At 40.7% G+C, this 16,198-nt stretch overlaps 1 protein-coding gene across 1 annotated transcript in view; it reads left to right on the top strand.

The window, feature by feature from the left end:
• The window catches only part of rev3l (REV3 like, DNA directed polymerase zeta catalytic subunit), a 334,113-nt gene that overhangs the window by 269,487 nt on the left and 48,428 nt on the right, over positions 1 to 16,198 (top strand). The window contains exons 16-17 of the mRNA XM_028797593.2: positions 440 to 565; positions 2,394 to 2,586. Coding sequence (XP_028653426.2) covers positions 440 to 565; positions 2,394 to 2,586 — 319 coding nt within the window. The remainder of the gene's footprint in view (positions 1 to 439; positions 566 to 2,393; positions 2,587 to 16,198) is intronic.

The raw sequence follows: 16,198 nt of genomic DNA on the forward strand, positions 1-16,198 counted from the left end.
ACTGTTATACTCTTAAATATTGTGTTTTGTCATTTTCTACTGATTTGCTTTTTTGAAGTCAGTGCTCCCTTATTTGTATTCTAATAAGGAAAATTAATGATGAGGGAAGCAAACATCAGGGGAAATGACAGTGAATGGTGAAAGGCTGCTGCTACTTCTATGTCATATCCACTAGCATGCTGACAGGGAAATAAACCATGTAAATAACCAGAACACCAGGAAGAACAAAATGATAATCGAATCATTATCACAGTCTTAAAAAACAAGATAAAGTAACCAAAGACAAGTCATGGAAGGTCAAGATGTTCAAATCCGTGGTCTGGGGCTCCTGCTTTGAGCCCTGCTTACACCCCACTGGAAAGCTAAACTTTAGGCTTATTAATTTTTGATTTTTGATTGTCTGTTATTGAATTAATTTTTTCTTACTTTTTCTCTTCAGAATCAGTTTGCTGCCTTAAATGAACCTAACAAAGATTCTTCACAAATTGAAGGACCAACCCTTAATAATTCCTATGGTTTCAAAGTCAGTATCCAAAACCTTCAGGATGCCAAAGCCCTCCATGAGGTATTGCTGAACTTTCCATCTTTTTGTCAAGTTTATTAATAAGAGCATAACAATTTCCACAGCTGCTTTTCCACCATTGGACCAGGTTAGCTATCTGTGACATAAGGCATGACAAGCAGCATCTGATTGCCACATATCTCACATAGTTGAAATTAAGTTAATAAATTCCAAAGAAAAAATATATAGTATGCTAGAAGTAAATTAGTCCTACTATGCTACAACAGGTGATTTTTTTTTGTTTGGCTTCTACACTGGTCTGATGGTTCATATAAAATTATTTTAATTTAACCCAAAAATAATTTTTAAAAAAATGATATAGTAAAGAATAGTAGATTGCATTTTTAATATGCATGAAGTCAAATGGCAGCCAAGGAGAATATGCAGATAATGCACACCTTTCAGTCTAGTGATGGTTGTATGAAGTTAGATCAGACTGTGTCAAATGATGTCCACTTCTTCCACCGGGCAATCGGCAGTGCGCAGTTACAGTTTTCCAGTTTGTGATGGCATCAGTAGAAGGTCTATACTTTAATGACCAATGTTGCTCACAGCTGGGAAGGGTCACATAATGAAAAATGAAAATGATATAACCAGCTCTGGAACACAGAGAACCTACTTAACTTGCATTAATATGATTATAGTGACAGATGATAAACAACAAAGGCAGCAGCTGTGTCACTGCTAGAATAATGATCGTCAGCCTTATTTCAGTTGTTGAGGCTAATATTAATCTGTATGTAGGCATCTGTAAATTATAACCAAGTAGTCGGTCTATGGACTGAATCCCTTGAAGTTTTGTTATTTTCAATCTGCATTACAGCTTTATGCATTTTGACAGCATTGCACAGTACTCTTCAATTTATTTTACCTACCTGTCCTACAAAGACGTATCGCCTCATTCAAACAGGCTAAAATCTTTGGTTTCACTTAACACACAAATCATCAAGTACAACTTCCTAGAAGACAAAACCTTAACTGTAATCTTTTTATTAATTAGATAATTTCCATGAAATGGAGTGAAGGCACAAGCAAAAAAAACTTGCATTGACATTCAGGTTTTTTCAATTTATGATGTTGCCTGTGTACCATTAACACCTCCTGAAGCAGTGATATGAATTCAGCATAGACAGGAAAATAAAATGGTAACTGATTTTTGCTATGATCAGGTTTCCATTTGTAATAAAAAGAACATTTTGAAATTGTTCACCATTTTATAAAAGTGTTGTGTTAGGACATATCTGATAATCACACATTTAGTGCAGTTCTGCTCAGATGACTTTGTGCCCCAATCACTTTACAGGACTCATTTGTGTATGTATAATGACACACTTTTTTGTACTACATACACTACTGCTAATGGCTGATCTATAGGAATGTGTTACATTAAGTGACGTGCTTTACATAAATCAGTGGTGATTAGGCCTACTGCATCTCTGAGCCAGTCATAAGGCATGGAATGTCCAACAGGGAAAGTAATCAGTTCTGTTACAGGCTGTTGTGGGGCAACAGAGTGCTGGAGCAGTCAGAATGTTCTTTCCCCATCTCTATCATTGTTACTTCTATTACATTGGACTACTTTATGCCAAATATACTTAAATGTGGCTGTTTGAGTAGTTTTTGTTTTTCTTGAATTACTCAAAGTAAACCATTTCAGAGTTATATTTTGTTTTAATTTTTATTGTAACTCCACTTACAATACTGCTTTAATAAAAGAAAATCTACTATGAAGTTTAAGGGTGGAGGTGTGTGAGGAGTTCAATAGCGGCGTTACACAACAGCAGCATTCAGCTGTGTTTTTCTTCCCTTTTTCCATCCTCAAAATATGCAGGTACAGTACTTGACCTTAATGACCATGGAGCTGCATGCCCGCACCAGAAGAGACTTGGAAGCAGACCCTGAATTTGACCCCATATGTGCCTTATTTTATTGTATCACCTCTGATGCGCCACTACCTGAAACAGACAAAACTCAACTTACAGGTGCAATTGTTGTAGACAAAGACTGCAGTAGCGTTGGACAAGGTAATTGAAAATGTGGTTTCCTAAGTATAAATTTGGTTGTTTTTGGTTAAAGTCACTTCAGCTTTTCTATATTTTCAAGACAAAGTTGAGTAAATGAGTGTCACTGTAAACAGTATGTGAAATCCTACTTGTTCTATATAGTTTGTTTATTCTGGTTTCTAGAGACATCTTTCATCTTCTTCTTCTTTCGGCTGCTCCCGTTAGGGGTTGCCACAGCGGATCATCTTCCATATTGTCCTGTCTTCTGCATCTTGCTCTGTTACACACACCACCTGCATGTCCTCTCTCACCACATCCATAAACCTTCTCTTAGGCCTTCCTCTTTTCCGGCAGCTCTATCATTAACATCCTTTTCCCAATATACCCAGCATCTCTCCTCTGCACATGTCCAAACCAACGCAATCTCACCTCTCTGACCTTCCAACCCGAGCTGACCCTCTAATGTACTCGTTTCTAATCCTGTCCATCCTCATCACACCCAACGCAAATTTTAAAATCTTTAACTCTGCCACCTCCAGCTCTGTCTCCTACTTTCTAGTCAGTGCCACTGTCTCCAACCCATATAACATAGCTGGTCTCACTGCTGTCCTGTAGACCTTCCCTTTCACTCTTGATGATACCCGTCTGTCACAAATCACTCCTGACACTCTTCTCCACTCATTCCACCCTGCCTGCACTCTCTTTTTAACCTTTCTTCCACAATACCTGTTGCTCTGAATTGTTGATCCCAAGTATTTAAACTAATCCACCTTCGCCATCTCTACGCCTTGCATCCTCACCATTCCACTGACCTCCCTCTCATTTACACACATGTATTCTGTCTTGTTCCTACTGACCTTCATTCCTCTCCTCTCCAGAGCAAACCTCCAACTCTCCAGGATCTCCTTGACCTGCTCCCTACTCTCACTATAAGTCACAATGTCATCAGCAAACATCATAGTCCACATGGACTCCTGTCTAATCTCGTCTGTCAACCTGTCCATCACCATTGCAAATAATAAAGGGCTCAGAGCCAATCCCTCATGTAATCCCACCTCCACCTTGAATGCATCCATCACTCCTATTGCAGTGCTCACCACTGTCACACTTCCCTCGTACATATCCTGTTACATACTCTCTGTCACTCCCGATTTCCTCATACAATCCCACCACTCCTCTCTAGGCACCCTGTCATATGTTTTCTCCAGGTCCACAAAGACACAATGCAACTCCTTCTGGGCTTCTCTATACTTCTCCATCAACACCCTCAGAGCAAACATTGCATCTGTGGTGCTCTTTCCTGGCATGAAACCATACTGCTGCTCACTAATCATCACCTCGGTTCTTAACCTAGCTTCCACTACTCTTTCCCATAACTTCATGCTGTGGCTTATCAATTTTATCCCCCTGTAGTTACTACACCTCTGCACATTCCCCTTATTCTTAAAAATCGGCACCCTCTCACTTTCCAAGATTCCATTAAACAATCTGGTTAAAAACTCCACTGCCATCTCTCCTAAACACCTCCATGCTTCCACAGGTATATCATTTGGACCAACAGCCTTCCCATTCTTCATCCTCTTCATAGCTGTCCTTACTTCCTTTTTGCTAATCCATTGCACTTCCTGATTAACTATCACCACATCATCCAACCTTCTCTCTCTCTCATTCTCTTTATTCATCAGCCTCTCAAAGTACTCTTTCCATCTGCTCAACACATCCTCCTCACTTGTGAGTACATTACCATCTTTATCCTTTATCACCCTAACCTGCTGCACATCTTTCCCAGCTTGGTCCCTCTGTCTAGCCAATCGGTACAGGTCCTTTTCTCCCTTCTTAGTGTCCAGCCTCTCATACAATTCATCAAATGCCTTTTCTTTAGCCTTTGCCACCTCTATCTTCACCTTGCACCTTATCTCCTTGTACTCTTGTCTACTTTCTGCATCACTCTGACTATCCTACTTCTTCTTCGCCATCCTCTTCCTCTGTGTACTCTCCTGTACTTCCCCATTCCGCCACCAGGTTTCTTTTTCCTTATTCCTCTGTCCAGATGTCACACCAAGCACCCTTCTTGCTGTTACTCTTACTACTTCTGCTGTACTTGCCCAGCTGTCTGGTAACTCTTCACTGCCACCCAGTGCCTGTCTCACTTCTCCCTAAACTCAACCTTGCAGTCTTCCTTTTTCAACTTCCACCATTTGATCCTTGGCTCTGCCCTCCCTCTCCTCCTCCTCTTCTTGATCTCCAATGTCATCCTACAGACCACCAACCTATGCTGCCTAACTACACTTTCCCCTGCCACCACTTTGCAGTCTTCAGTCTCCTTCAGATTGACTCTTCTGCATAGGATATAATCTACCTGTGTGCATCTTCCTCCACTCTTGTACGTCACCCTATGTTCCTCCCTCTTCTTAAAATACGTATTTACCACAGCCATGCCCATCCTTTTTGCAAAATCCACTATCCTCTGACCTTCTTCATTCCTCTCCTTGACACCATACCTACCCATCACCTCCTCATTTCCTCTGCTCCCTTCACCAAGATGTCCATTGAAATCCGCTCCAATCACCACTTTCTGTCCCTTGGGTACACTGTCTATCGCCTCATCCAACTCACTCCAGAAATCGTCTTTCTCATCCATCGAACACCCAACTTGTGGGGCTTATGCACTAACAGCATTCATCATCACACCTTCAGTTTCCAGCTTCATAATCATTACTCTGACACTCTTTTCACCTCCAAAACACTCTTGACATACTGCTCCTTTAGAATAATCCCTACCACATTTCTCCTCCCATCCACACCATGATAGAGCAATTTGAATCCCCCTCTGATCCACCTGGCCTTACTCCCCTTCCATTTAGTCTCTTGTATGCACAATATATCAACCTTCCTTCTCTCCATCATATCAGCTAACTCTCTCCCCTTACCAGTCATACTGCCAACATTCAAAGTTCCTGCCCTCAGTTCCACTGTCTTTACCTTCCTCCTGATCTTCTGCCTCCTTCTTCAGCCAACAGTAGCCCAATATCTGCCAGCACCCTGTTGGCTAACAGTACTGGTGATGGTCGTTGTTAACCTGGGCCTCAACCATTCCAGTATGGAAATTTGTATTGTTGTCCGCATATTGATCTGGCAAAATTTTACATCGGATGCCCTTCCTAACGTAACCCTCCCCATTTATCCAGGCTTGGGACTTTCCTATATGTATCATAGTTTGTATTGATGGCTGAGAAAAAATATATCTTGTGTTTTCATGTAGAACAAGGGGAAAAAAAAGTTTATGATGTAATAGAACTCACTTGTGTCCAGTGCACCACTTGCTGTTATTCAGTTGTATTCTTAATATATGCAAAACACATTCAAAAGCACTGCATTATGGGAATGCCTTTTCGTGTTTACAATATATGCTGGTTTTTTTTCAGAAATAACTATTAATGATAATTTAGCAAAAAAATCGGCATTCTGCGTGTATTGAGCATACAATTTAATAATAGACGTGGATTTTGCAGCATGAAAAGAATGAGAATTTTTTTTTTTTTTCTGATGGATTTTTTTCACATTGTTTTTGCTCTGTTAAACTATAAACCTTTTTTCTGTTGTTCTGCATGAAGAGATGAGACTAAAAAATTTTCTCTGCCAACACATAGAAGTAACATGAAAAATAACATTTTTGGGTAGCATAACATTCCTTTATGCTAACAAACAGACAATATTTTGAATGTAACAAATCATGTGTTTAGCAACTTTTATTACAATTTATGTGTTTAATGCTTTTGATAGGCCACATTTGTCTAAAGAGGGAATATATTGAAAACATTTAAAACTGGGAACATGTTTTAGAAAAGTGAAAATGGTGCGATCATTTCTGTATCAGGTTTTAAATTTACAAGCATTATAGCATTTGTTCAAAATCACATAAATTGAAAGCTGGATCCCAGTTTGTGGCATGATAAATTACTTGAACTGAAGACATGACATTTGTTGGGAATATAAAATCGATTAGGTAAGAACAGAAATATTAATACTAACTTACCTTTGTTAACATGAAAAAGCCATCTGAGATCTAAACTCTGGAAATTTCATAATTTTCCCATTTGGCATTTTTGCACACACGATTTTTGCATTTATCTAAATGAGAAAAAAAAAACTTTTAAACTGTTGAGTGTGAATGATAGATTTAATCCTGTGAGAACCCGTTGTAATTTAAATCCCATACAGCTCATTCTTTGTCACATAAGCGGGTAGTTCCCCAGAAAGTCTTTGCACTAGACAATGTATTATGGCTCCTTAGTTGAAGTAATCCTTTCTCTCATTTCTCTCAACTCCTCATATTTCCTCTTGCCATCCTGCATTCAGGGTTTGCATACTGTAACTATTTTCATATTGGTTATAAAAGTTGTCACAAAACATCCCTGTGCCAGCATAACAGGAATCTCAAATGTAATACAGAATTTTGCTGCCAAAATGACAAGATGTATATATAACATTTACATATTTGGCAGACACATTTTATCCAAGGAGACTTACAACATTTGTGATACAATTGGTTACATTTCGTTTGGGTTTCCAGTTGGAGAACATTGTTAGTAGTGGGATTTCAACCTACAACCTCAGGGTTTTAAGTCCTTAACCACTACACCACACTTCCTGCTTTATATATATATATATATATATATAATATACACACACACACACAGTGGTTCCTTGAGATACGAGTGCCCCAACGTACGAGTTTTTTGAGATACAAGCCGCCACTAGGTCGATTTTGCATCCAGAAAGTATTCACCACATCACTTTTTCCACATTTTGTTATGTTACAGCCTTATTCCAAAATGGATTAAATTCATTTTTTTCCTCAGAATTATACACACAACACCCCATAATGACAACGTGAAATAAGTTTACTTGAGATTTTTACAAATTTATTAAAAATAAAAAAGTTGAGAAAGCACATGTACATAAGTATTCACAGCCTTTGACATGAAGCTCAAAATTGAGCTCAGGTGCATCCTGTTTCCCCTGATCATCCTTGAGATGTTTCTGCAGCTTAATTGGAGTCCACCTGTGGTAAATTTGGTTGATATGACATGATTTGGAAAGGCACACACCTATCTATATAAGGTCCCACAGTTGACAGTTCATGTCAGAGCACAAACCAAGCATGAAGTCAAAGTAATTGTCTGTAGACCTCCGAGACAGGATTGTCTCGAGGCACAAATCTGGGGAAGGTTATAGAAAATTTTTTGCTGCTTTGAAGGTCCCAATGAGCACAGTGGCCTCCATCATCCGTAAGTGGAAGAAGTTCGAAACAACCAGGACTCTTCCTAGAGCTGGCCGGCCATCTAAACTGAGCGATCGGGGAAGAAGGGCCTTAGTCAGGGAGGTGACCAAGAACCTGATGGTCACTCTGTCAGAGCTCCAGAGGTCCTCTGTGGAGAGAAAAGAACCTTCCGGAAGGACAACCATCTCTGCAGCAATCCACCAATCAGGCCTGTATGGTAGAGTGGCCAGACGGAAGCCACTCCTTAGTAAAAGGCACATGGCAGCCCACCTGGAGTTTGCCAAAAGGCACCTGAAGGACTCTCAGACCATGAGAAAGAAAATTCTCTGGTCTAATGAGACAAAGATTGAACTCTTTGGTGTGAATGCCAGGTGTCATGTTTGGAGGAAACCAGGCACCGCTCATCACCAGGCCAATACCATCCCTACATTGAAGCATGGTGGTGGCAGCATCATACTGTGGGGATGTTTTTCAGCGGCAGGGACTGGGAGACTAGTCAGGATAAAGGGAAAGATGACTGCAGCAATGTACAGAGACATCCTGGATGAAAACCTGCTCCAGAGCGCTCTTGACCTCAGACTGGGGCGACGGTTCATCTTTCAGCAGGACAACGACCCTAAGCACACAGCCAAGATATCAAAGGAGTGGCTTCAGGACAACTCTGTGAATGTCCTTGAGTGGCCCAGCCAGAGTCCAGACTTGAATCCGATTGAACATCTCTGGAGAGATCTTAAAATGCCTGTGCACAGCATGAGAGGTGCTGCAAAGAGGAATGGATGAAACTAGCCAAGGATAGGTGTGCCAAGCTTGTAGCATCATATTCAAAAAGACTTGAGGCTGTAATTGCTGCCAAAGGTGCATCGACAAAGTATTGAGCAAAGGCTGTGAATACTTATGTACATGTGCTTTCTCAACTTTTTTATTTTTAATAAATTTGCAAAAATCTCAAGTAAACTTTTTTCACATTGTCATTATGGGGTGTTGTGTATAGAATTCTGAGGAAAAAAAATGAATTTAATCCATTTTGGAATAAGGCTGTAACATAACAAAATGTGGAAAAAGTGATGCGCTGTGAATACTTTCCGGATGCACTGTACGAGCCATCAAAGAGCTTGTCGCCGCACATTCTGACGAACTGACGACGGAGGAGTTGACAGAACTACAGACGCGGCAACATACGGAGGTTCTGCTGGAGATCGTGGAGGAGGTTGTCTCTTAAAGTGAGATAAAGGAAGTGTTTGCAATGTGGGGAAAAGTTTCGAACTTTAAAGAAAAGAAACACCCTGAAAAAGTTACAAATGTTCGTGCAGCGATGCTATTTAATGACACTTGCCTAACACTTGACTTTATTGAAAAGAAACACCAGTTGCAACTGATCGTGCAGCGTCGCTATTTAATGACGTTTGCCTAACACATGACTTTATTGAAAAGAAACACCAGTTGCAACTGATCGTGCAGTGGCGCTATTTAATGACGCTTGCCTAACACTTGACTTTATTGAAAAGAGACACCAGTTGCAACTGATCGTGCAGCGGCGCTATTTAATGACGCTTGCCTAACACTTGACTTTATTGAAAAGAAACACCAGTTGCAACTGATCGTGTAGTGGCGCTATTTAATGACACTTGCCTAACACTTTATTGAAAAGAAACATCCTTGTCTAACACTTGTCTTTATTGAAAAGAAACACCAGTAGCAACTGATCGTGCAGCGGCGCTATTTAATGACACTTGCCTAACACTTGACTTTATTGAAAAGAAACATCCTTGTCTAGGGATGGGAATTGATAAGATTTTCACGATTCCGATTCCATTTTCGATTCTGTTTAACAATTCGATTCTTTATCGATTCTCCTATCGATTCTTATTTTTAAAAAAGGAGAACACACAGGTCGATTAGCTTAGAACTTTGTTTTATATCTTATCTTTGAACAAGACAGAAATTTAGGAGTAGCATGACCTTACAAACCCAACAGTGAGATCTTAAGAGATCCACAGCCTACGGCTCCTCGATGGGGTGCCACGGGGTCCCCAGAAAAAAATTTGTAAAAGTAAAATAGTAATAAAATAAATATTCTTCTGTAGCAACAACAAAGTATAACATAAATAATTCTGTGGCAATTACACAAGAATGTCCAGTAACATTTACACTCTCCTTTTTAAAAGTATATATGAGCTGAGCACTCAAAAATAAAACTACATCAGCCAGCAACAAATACAATCAACTCAAGTCCAATGGAACTGTGCACTGTGCAATTCTGTAACCATCAACTATGGAGAATTAACAATTCTTTTGCAGAAATATAAGCATATCTGCTTTTTCAGGAAGGAATTTTTACTTTTCCCCGCCTCTGTGAAAGGAGAAGCTACCGGTAGACTGCAGCGAGAACTGCCAGCATCTAAGCCAGCCAGACTCTCTCTGTCTCTCTCGTCATGGTCATCTAAATGCAATGCACAGTAATAGCAGGTTTTGCAATAAGGCAAATCGCGCTAACATAATATGCAATGTTAGTTGATTAGTTACCTGCCTTATTAACGGGAGAGGACGTGCAAACGTTACCGCTGCTGCTGGTTTGAGATTCACTAGTCCGGAGCGGATCAAAAACATGACATTCATTTAAGGTTATCGCGGGAGCAAATGCTTTTGCATATTCGTAGTGTTTCCTCCCTTTGATGAAATATGTACTTTGCAAGTATTGCAAGTTGCCCTGTTGTCATCCTTTCTCGTAAAGTATAACCAAACATTTGAGTGTTTGTGCCGCTTAGGCGCCATGTTTCCTGCTGGGTAAATGACGCTACGCAACGTGGTGACGTCATTCGAGGCGACTGGAATCGATAGGGGAATCATTTGCAAAAATGGCAAACAATTCCATGGAATTGAAACAGTGGGAACCGGTTCTCAACAAGAACCGGTTTTCGATTCCCATCCCTATCCTTGTCTAACACTTGTCATTATTGAAAAGAAACATCCTTGTCTAACACTTGTCTTTATTGAAAAGAAACACCAATAGCAACTGATCGTGCAGCGGCGCTATTTAATGACACTTGCCTAACTCTCATTTCAGAAACATTCTAAAGGGGAGGACTAAACAAAGCTCCTTGGACAGGTTTCTATTGAAACGCCTTGAGAATAAAAGTGACGAAAGCGTGGCAAAAAGAAAAAAACTAGTGAAGAAGAAAATTAAATTAAGCAAAAGTGAAGTGAAAGAAAAAACATTACAATACGCTAATCGGCTTCGCCAACATCTGTTCATTTCTTTAGATTCTCTTTTATGTATTAGGTTTATATATAATAAATCTAGGGACATGCAATGGATTGCATGGGATTTGATTTGGTGGGCTTTCCGAAGGTTATGCAGCCATTTTGACTTGTATCCTCTAGTCCCAACACCAAGAGCTGATCAGGATACCCATTGTCATGTGAATAGGTCTGGATTTTCCAATTAATCTTTATTTTTCGTATAAACCATTGATTCCCAAACTCAGCCCTGGGGACCTCCTAGGGCTGCAGGTTATTGTTCTGACTACCGTCTGTCTTAAATTGAACTCCTACCCTAATTAAGTGAGCTGTTATTTCCCCGTTACTGTGTTTTGGGGCCAATGATGAAATTACAAAAGTAAAAGTGTTAATATATTTTAATTAAAATTAAGCACCTATATGTGGATAATGCTTTACTTTTTATTTATGTTCATCCTCATTTCCATTCTGTCTTTCCATTATTGACTAAATAGCAGGTCTGACGCTGAAGCAGTTTTAGCCATTTAGTGTTGTTCGCCTGGGTGTCTGCTTTGCTTGTTTTTAATTGTCACTATTAGGGTACAATGAAGGGAGCAGACTACTCAGAATAAGGGAAAATGATAGGAAAACAAAAAAAAATTAAGCATTTAAGGTTATAGCAAAAAATAGAAATATTTCTAAATGTCTTAGAATGTAAAAAGCACTATACTACTTTGCATAAAATGGTATGGCGTCTTCAACTGAAATCAGCATGTTAGATGCTTATATCAGATGTGTGTACAGATAAAGCAAGTGGGCAGTTGTTGGAATTTTTACAACAGCCTATGATACAAAGTTAGCAAATGCTCAAGTCATCTGACTTGAAGTACTCTGGTAATACCGGCATTATCAGTCATGATGGCCAGTTCTTTTTCTTTTATGTTCCATTCATTCAGTGCCACTGTCAACAAACATCAGCTCTAGATCCTTGTTTTAAAATGCTTCCTTTTTTTCTGAGGACTGTTAGGACACGTTTTCCAAAACTGATTAACGTGACTGCTATAAGTGAGCCACTAAAGATATGTGTAACTTGTAGAATTACAGAAAGGTGCAAGTCTTCCCACTATATCTTTAATTTAGACTAATTCAGGATAATTTAAATGTCCAATAAATGTCAACAGTTTAGTTGAAGGGTGACTAAATGGAAATTCACGAATAGGTTAATTATTTGAATAAAATGTATTATTTAAGAAACAGTATTTGATTGTATTATAATAATATTATTTGGTAATAAACCATTGCATTGTGATAGATAGATAGATAGATAGATAGATAGATAGATAGATAGATAGATAGATAGATAGATAGATAGATACTTTATTAATCCCAATGGGAAATTCACATTCTTCAGCAGCAGCATACTGATACAATAAATAATATTAAATTAAAGAATGATAATAATACAGGTGAAAAAAACAGACAATAACTATGTATAATGTTAAATATTAACGTTTACCCCCCCTGGTGGAATTAAAGAGTCGCATAGTTTGGGGGAGGAACGATCTCCTCAATCTGTCTGTGGAGCAGGACAGTGACAGCAGTCTGTCGCTGAAGCTGCTCTTCTGTCTGGAGATGACATTATTTAATGGATGCAGTGGATTCTCCATAATTGATAGGAGCCTGCTGAGCGCCCTTCGCTCTGCCACAGATGTTAAACTGTCCAGCTCCATGCCAACAATAGAGCCTGCCTTCCTCACCAGTTTGTCCAGGCGTGAGGCGTCTTTCCTCTTAATGCTGCCTCCCCAGCACACCACTGCGTAGAAGAGGGCGCTCGCCACAACTGTTTGATAGAACATCTGCAGCATCTTATTGCAGATGTTGAAGGAAGCCAGCCTTCTAAGGAAGTATAACCGGCTTTGTCCTTTCTTGCACAGCGCATCAGTATTGGCAGTCCAGTCTAATTTATCATCCAGCTGCACTCCCAGATATTTATAGGTCTGCACCATCTGCACACAGTCACCTTTGATGATCACTGGGTCTGTGAGGGATCTGGGCCTCCTAAAATCCACCACCAGCTCCTTGGTTTTGCTGGTGTTCAGGTGTAGGTGGTTTGAGTCGGACCATTTAACAAAGTCATTGATTAGGTCCCTATACTCCTCCTCCAGCCCATTCCTGATACAGCCCACGATAGCAGTGTCATCAGCGAACTTTTGCACATGGCAGGACTCCGAGTTGTATTGGAAGTCCGATGTATATAGGCTGAACAGGACCGGAGAAAGTACAGTCCCTTGTGGCGCTCCTGTGTTGCTGACCACAATGTCAGACGTGCAGTTCCCAAGACGCACATACTGAGGTCTGTCTTTAAGATAGTCCACAATCCATGCCACTAGGTATGAATCTAATCCCATCTCTGTCAGCTTGTCCCTAAGGAGCAGAGGTTGGATTGTGTTGAAGGCACTAGAGAAGTCTAGAAACATAATTCTTACAGCACCACTGCCTCTGTCCAAGTGAGAGAGGGATCGGTGTAGCATATAGATGATGGCATCTTCCGCTCCCACCTTCTCCTGATATGCAAACTGCAGAGGGTCAAGGGCGTGTTGAACCTGTGGCCTAAGGTGGTGAAGCAGCAGCCTCTCCATGGTCTTCATCACATGTGATGTCAGAGCAACAGGCCGAAAGTCATTCAGCTCACTAGGACGTGATACCTTTGGGACTGGGGTGATACAAGATGTTTTCCAAAGCCTCGGGACTCTCCCCTGTTCCAGGCTCAGGTTGAAGATGCGCTGTAGAGGACCCCCCAGCTCCGATGCACAGACCTTCAGCAGTCGTGGCGATACTCCATCTGGACCCGCTGCTTTGCTGGCACGAAGTCTCCTCAGCTCTCTGCTCACTTGCGCTGTTGTTATTATGGGTGGGGATGTTTTTCCTATGCTGGTATCAGCAGAAGGATGTGTGGAGGGTGCAGTACTCCGAGGTGAGAGTGAGAGTGGGTTAGGGTGGTCAAACCTGTTAAAAAAGTTGTTCATTTGGTTTGCTCTCTTCACGTCTCTCTCAATGGTGGTACCCCGCTTCGAGCTGCAGCCAGTGATGATCTTCATCCCATCCCACACTTCCTTCATGCTGTTATTCTGCAACTTCTGCTCCAGCTTTCTCCTGTACTGCTCCTTCGCCGCCCTGAGTTGGACTCGGAGTTCCTTCTGCACGCGCTTGAGCTCATGCTGATCACCGTCTTTAAAAGCCCTTTTCTTCTGATTCAAAAGGCCCTTGATGTCACTTGTAATCCTTGGCTTGTTGTTAGCATAGCAGCGTACTGTTCTTACTGGAACTACAATGTCCATACAGAAGTTGATGTAGTCAGTAGTGCAGTCAACAACTTCCTCAATGTTCTCATTATGAGATCCCTGCAGGATATCCCAGTCTGTAGTTCCAAAAAGTTCTCTCAGAGTATTCTCAGCCTCCAGGGTCCACTTCCTGAATGATCGTGTGGTTGTAGGTAGGACTCTAACTTTTGGTTTATAGTGAGGCTGAAGCTGAACCAGGTTATGATCTCCTTTCCCAAGCGCAGGCAGCGGGGTGGCGCTGTATGCGTCTTTAACGTTTGCATACAGTAAATCAATAGTCTTATTTCCCCGGGTGTTACAGTCCACATACTGGGAGAATGCAGGCAATGTTTTGTCCAGCGTCACATGGTTAAAGTCTCCAGCGATTAGCACAAGCGCCTCAGGGTGCTGCGTTTGTAACTTAGCAACAGCGGAATGGATGATGTCACTCGCTGACTCCACGTCTGCCCGAGGAGGAATGTATACAATAACAACAATGACATGTCCAAACTCTCTGGGCAAATAGTAGGGACGTAAACTTACGGCCAACAGTTCGATATCCCTGCAGCAAGTGGAGATTTTGACGTTAACATGTCCAGAGTGACACCACCGTGTATTAACATAGAGAGCGAGTCCTCCTCCTTTGTGCTTACCACAGGTACTTGCATCTCTGTCCGCTCTAACTGTGCTAAACCCGGATAGCTCCACGTTGGCATCTGGGATGGTGTTATTTAGCCACGTTTCGCAGAAACACAACAAACTGCATTCTCTGTAGGTCCTTACATTTTTCACCAGCGCAGCCAGTTCGTCGATCTTATTTGAGATTGAGTTTACATTCCCCAGAATCACAGAAGGCACCGAAGGCTTGAAACGCCACTTTCTCGCAAGCCGCTTCTTTTTTAGCTTAGTGCCGGCTCTGCTGCCACGATACCGCCTTCTTACCTCGTCGGGTAAATATGGAACCACACCGGCACTGGCATTTGTTCTCAGCGCCCGAAGTTGAGTACTTGAATAGGCGAGTCTCGGCGTGTTAAAATCCATGCCCACGTTGTAAAAGTAAGTGTGTCCAGGGAAGGAATCCACATAAAATAAAGTGGTAGGAGTGATCAATAAATAAAAATAGAAAAATAAAAGTAGAAAAGTACACATACATATACAGTCATACACGGAGCTGCTGAAAAGGCTGCCACTCACGGCGGCGCCAGATGCAATTGATGATTAACACAAGGAGCCCCCCATAATATGTATGGACTCTGATGTGGCAGTACATACAGTACATTAGTTAAATTACGGTGAATTTTGAATGACTGCAGTGCTGAGAATTATTTTTATTTATTTTTTTTAAGAGCAATAATATTGCTTCACATTGTCCAAATACTGATGTTAACTGTTCATTACTAACCAAGTATTTCTTCTTAAATGTCATTCCATGCTTTTATACATATATATATATATATATATATATATATATATATATATATATATAATATAAATATTATGAAGTCACTGTGTAGGCACCCATCAAATAAAGTGTTACTGAAAAATGGCACGTTATATTAATGTTCTCTGTGCATGGTTAATTAATTTCTAAAAAAAAGCCACCACTTCAAATATATCACTTCACACTAATTGAGTCAAGATAAGATTGATATTGAATCAAATCTGGGCATTGTGAATAGAAATTGAATTGAATTGGGACATCAGTGCTGATACCTAGCCTTACATGTAAACACCTTTGACTGCACATGGGAGTTGGCACTCAGACTAAGACTTGAGGATTCTTACCTGTTTGTCAATATATCATTGACTTGGC

Source organism: Erpetoichthys calabaricus, chromosome 3, assembly GCF_900747795.2.
Source record: "Erpetoichthys calabaricus chromosome 3, fErpCal1.3, whole genome shotgun sequence".
In the NCBI taxonomy this organism is placed as follows: domain Eukaryota; kingdom Metazoa; phylum Chordata; class Cladistia; order Polypteriformes; family Polypteridae; genus Erpetoichthys; species Erpetoichthys calabaricus.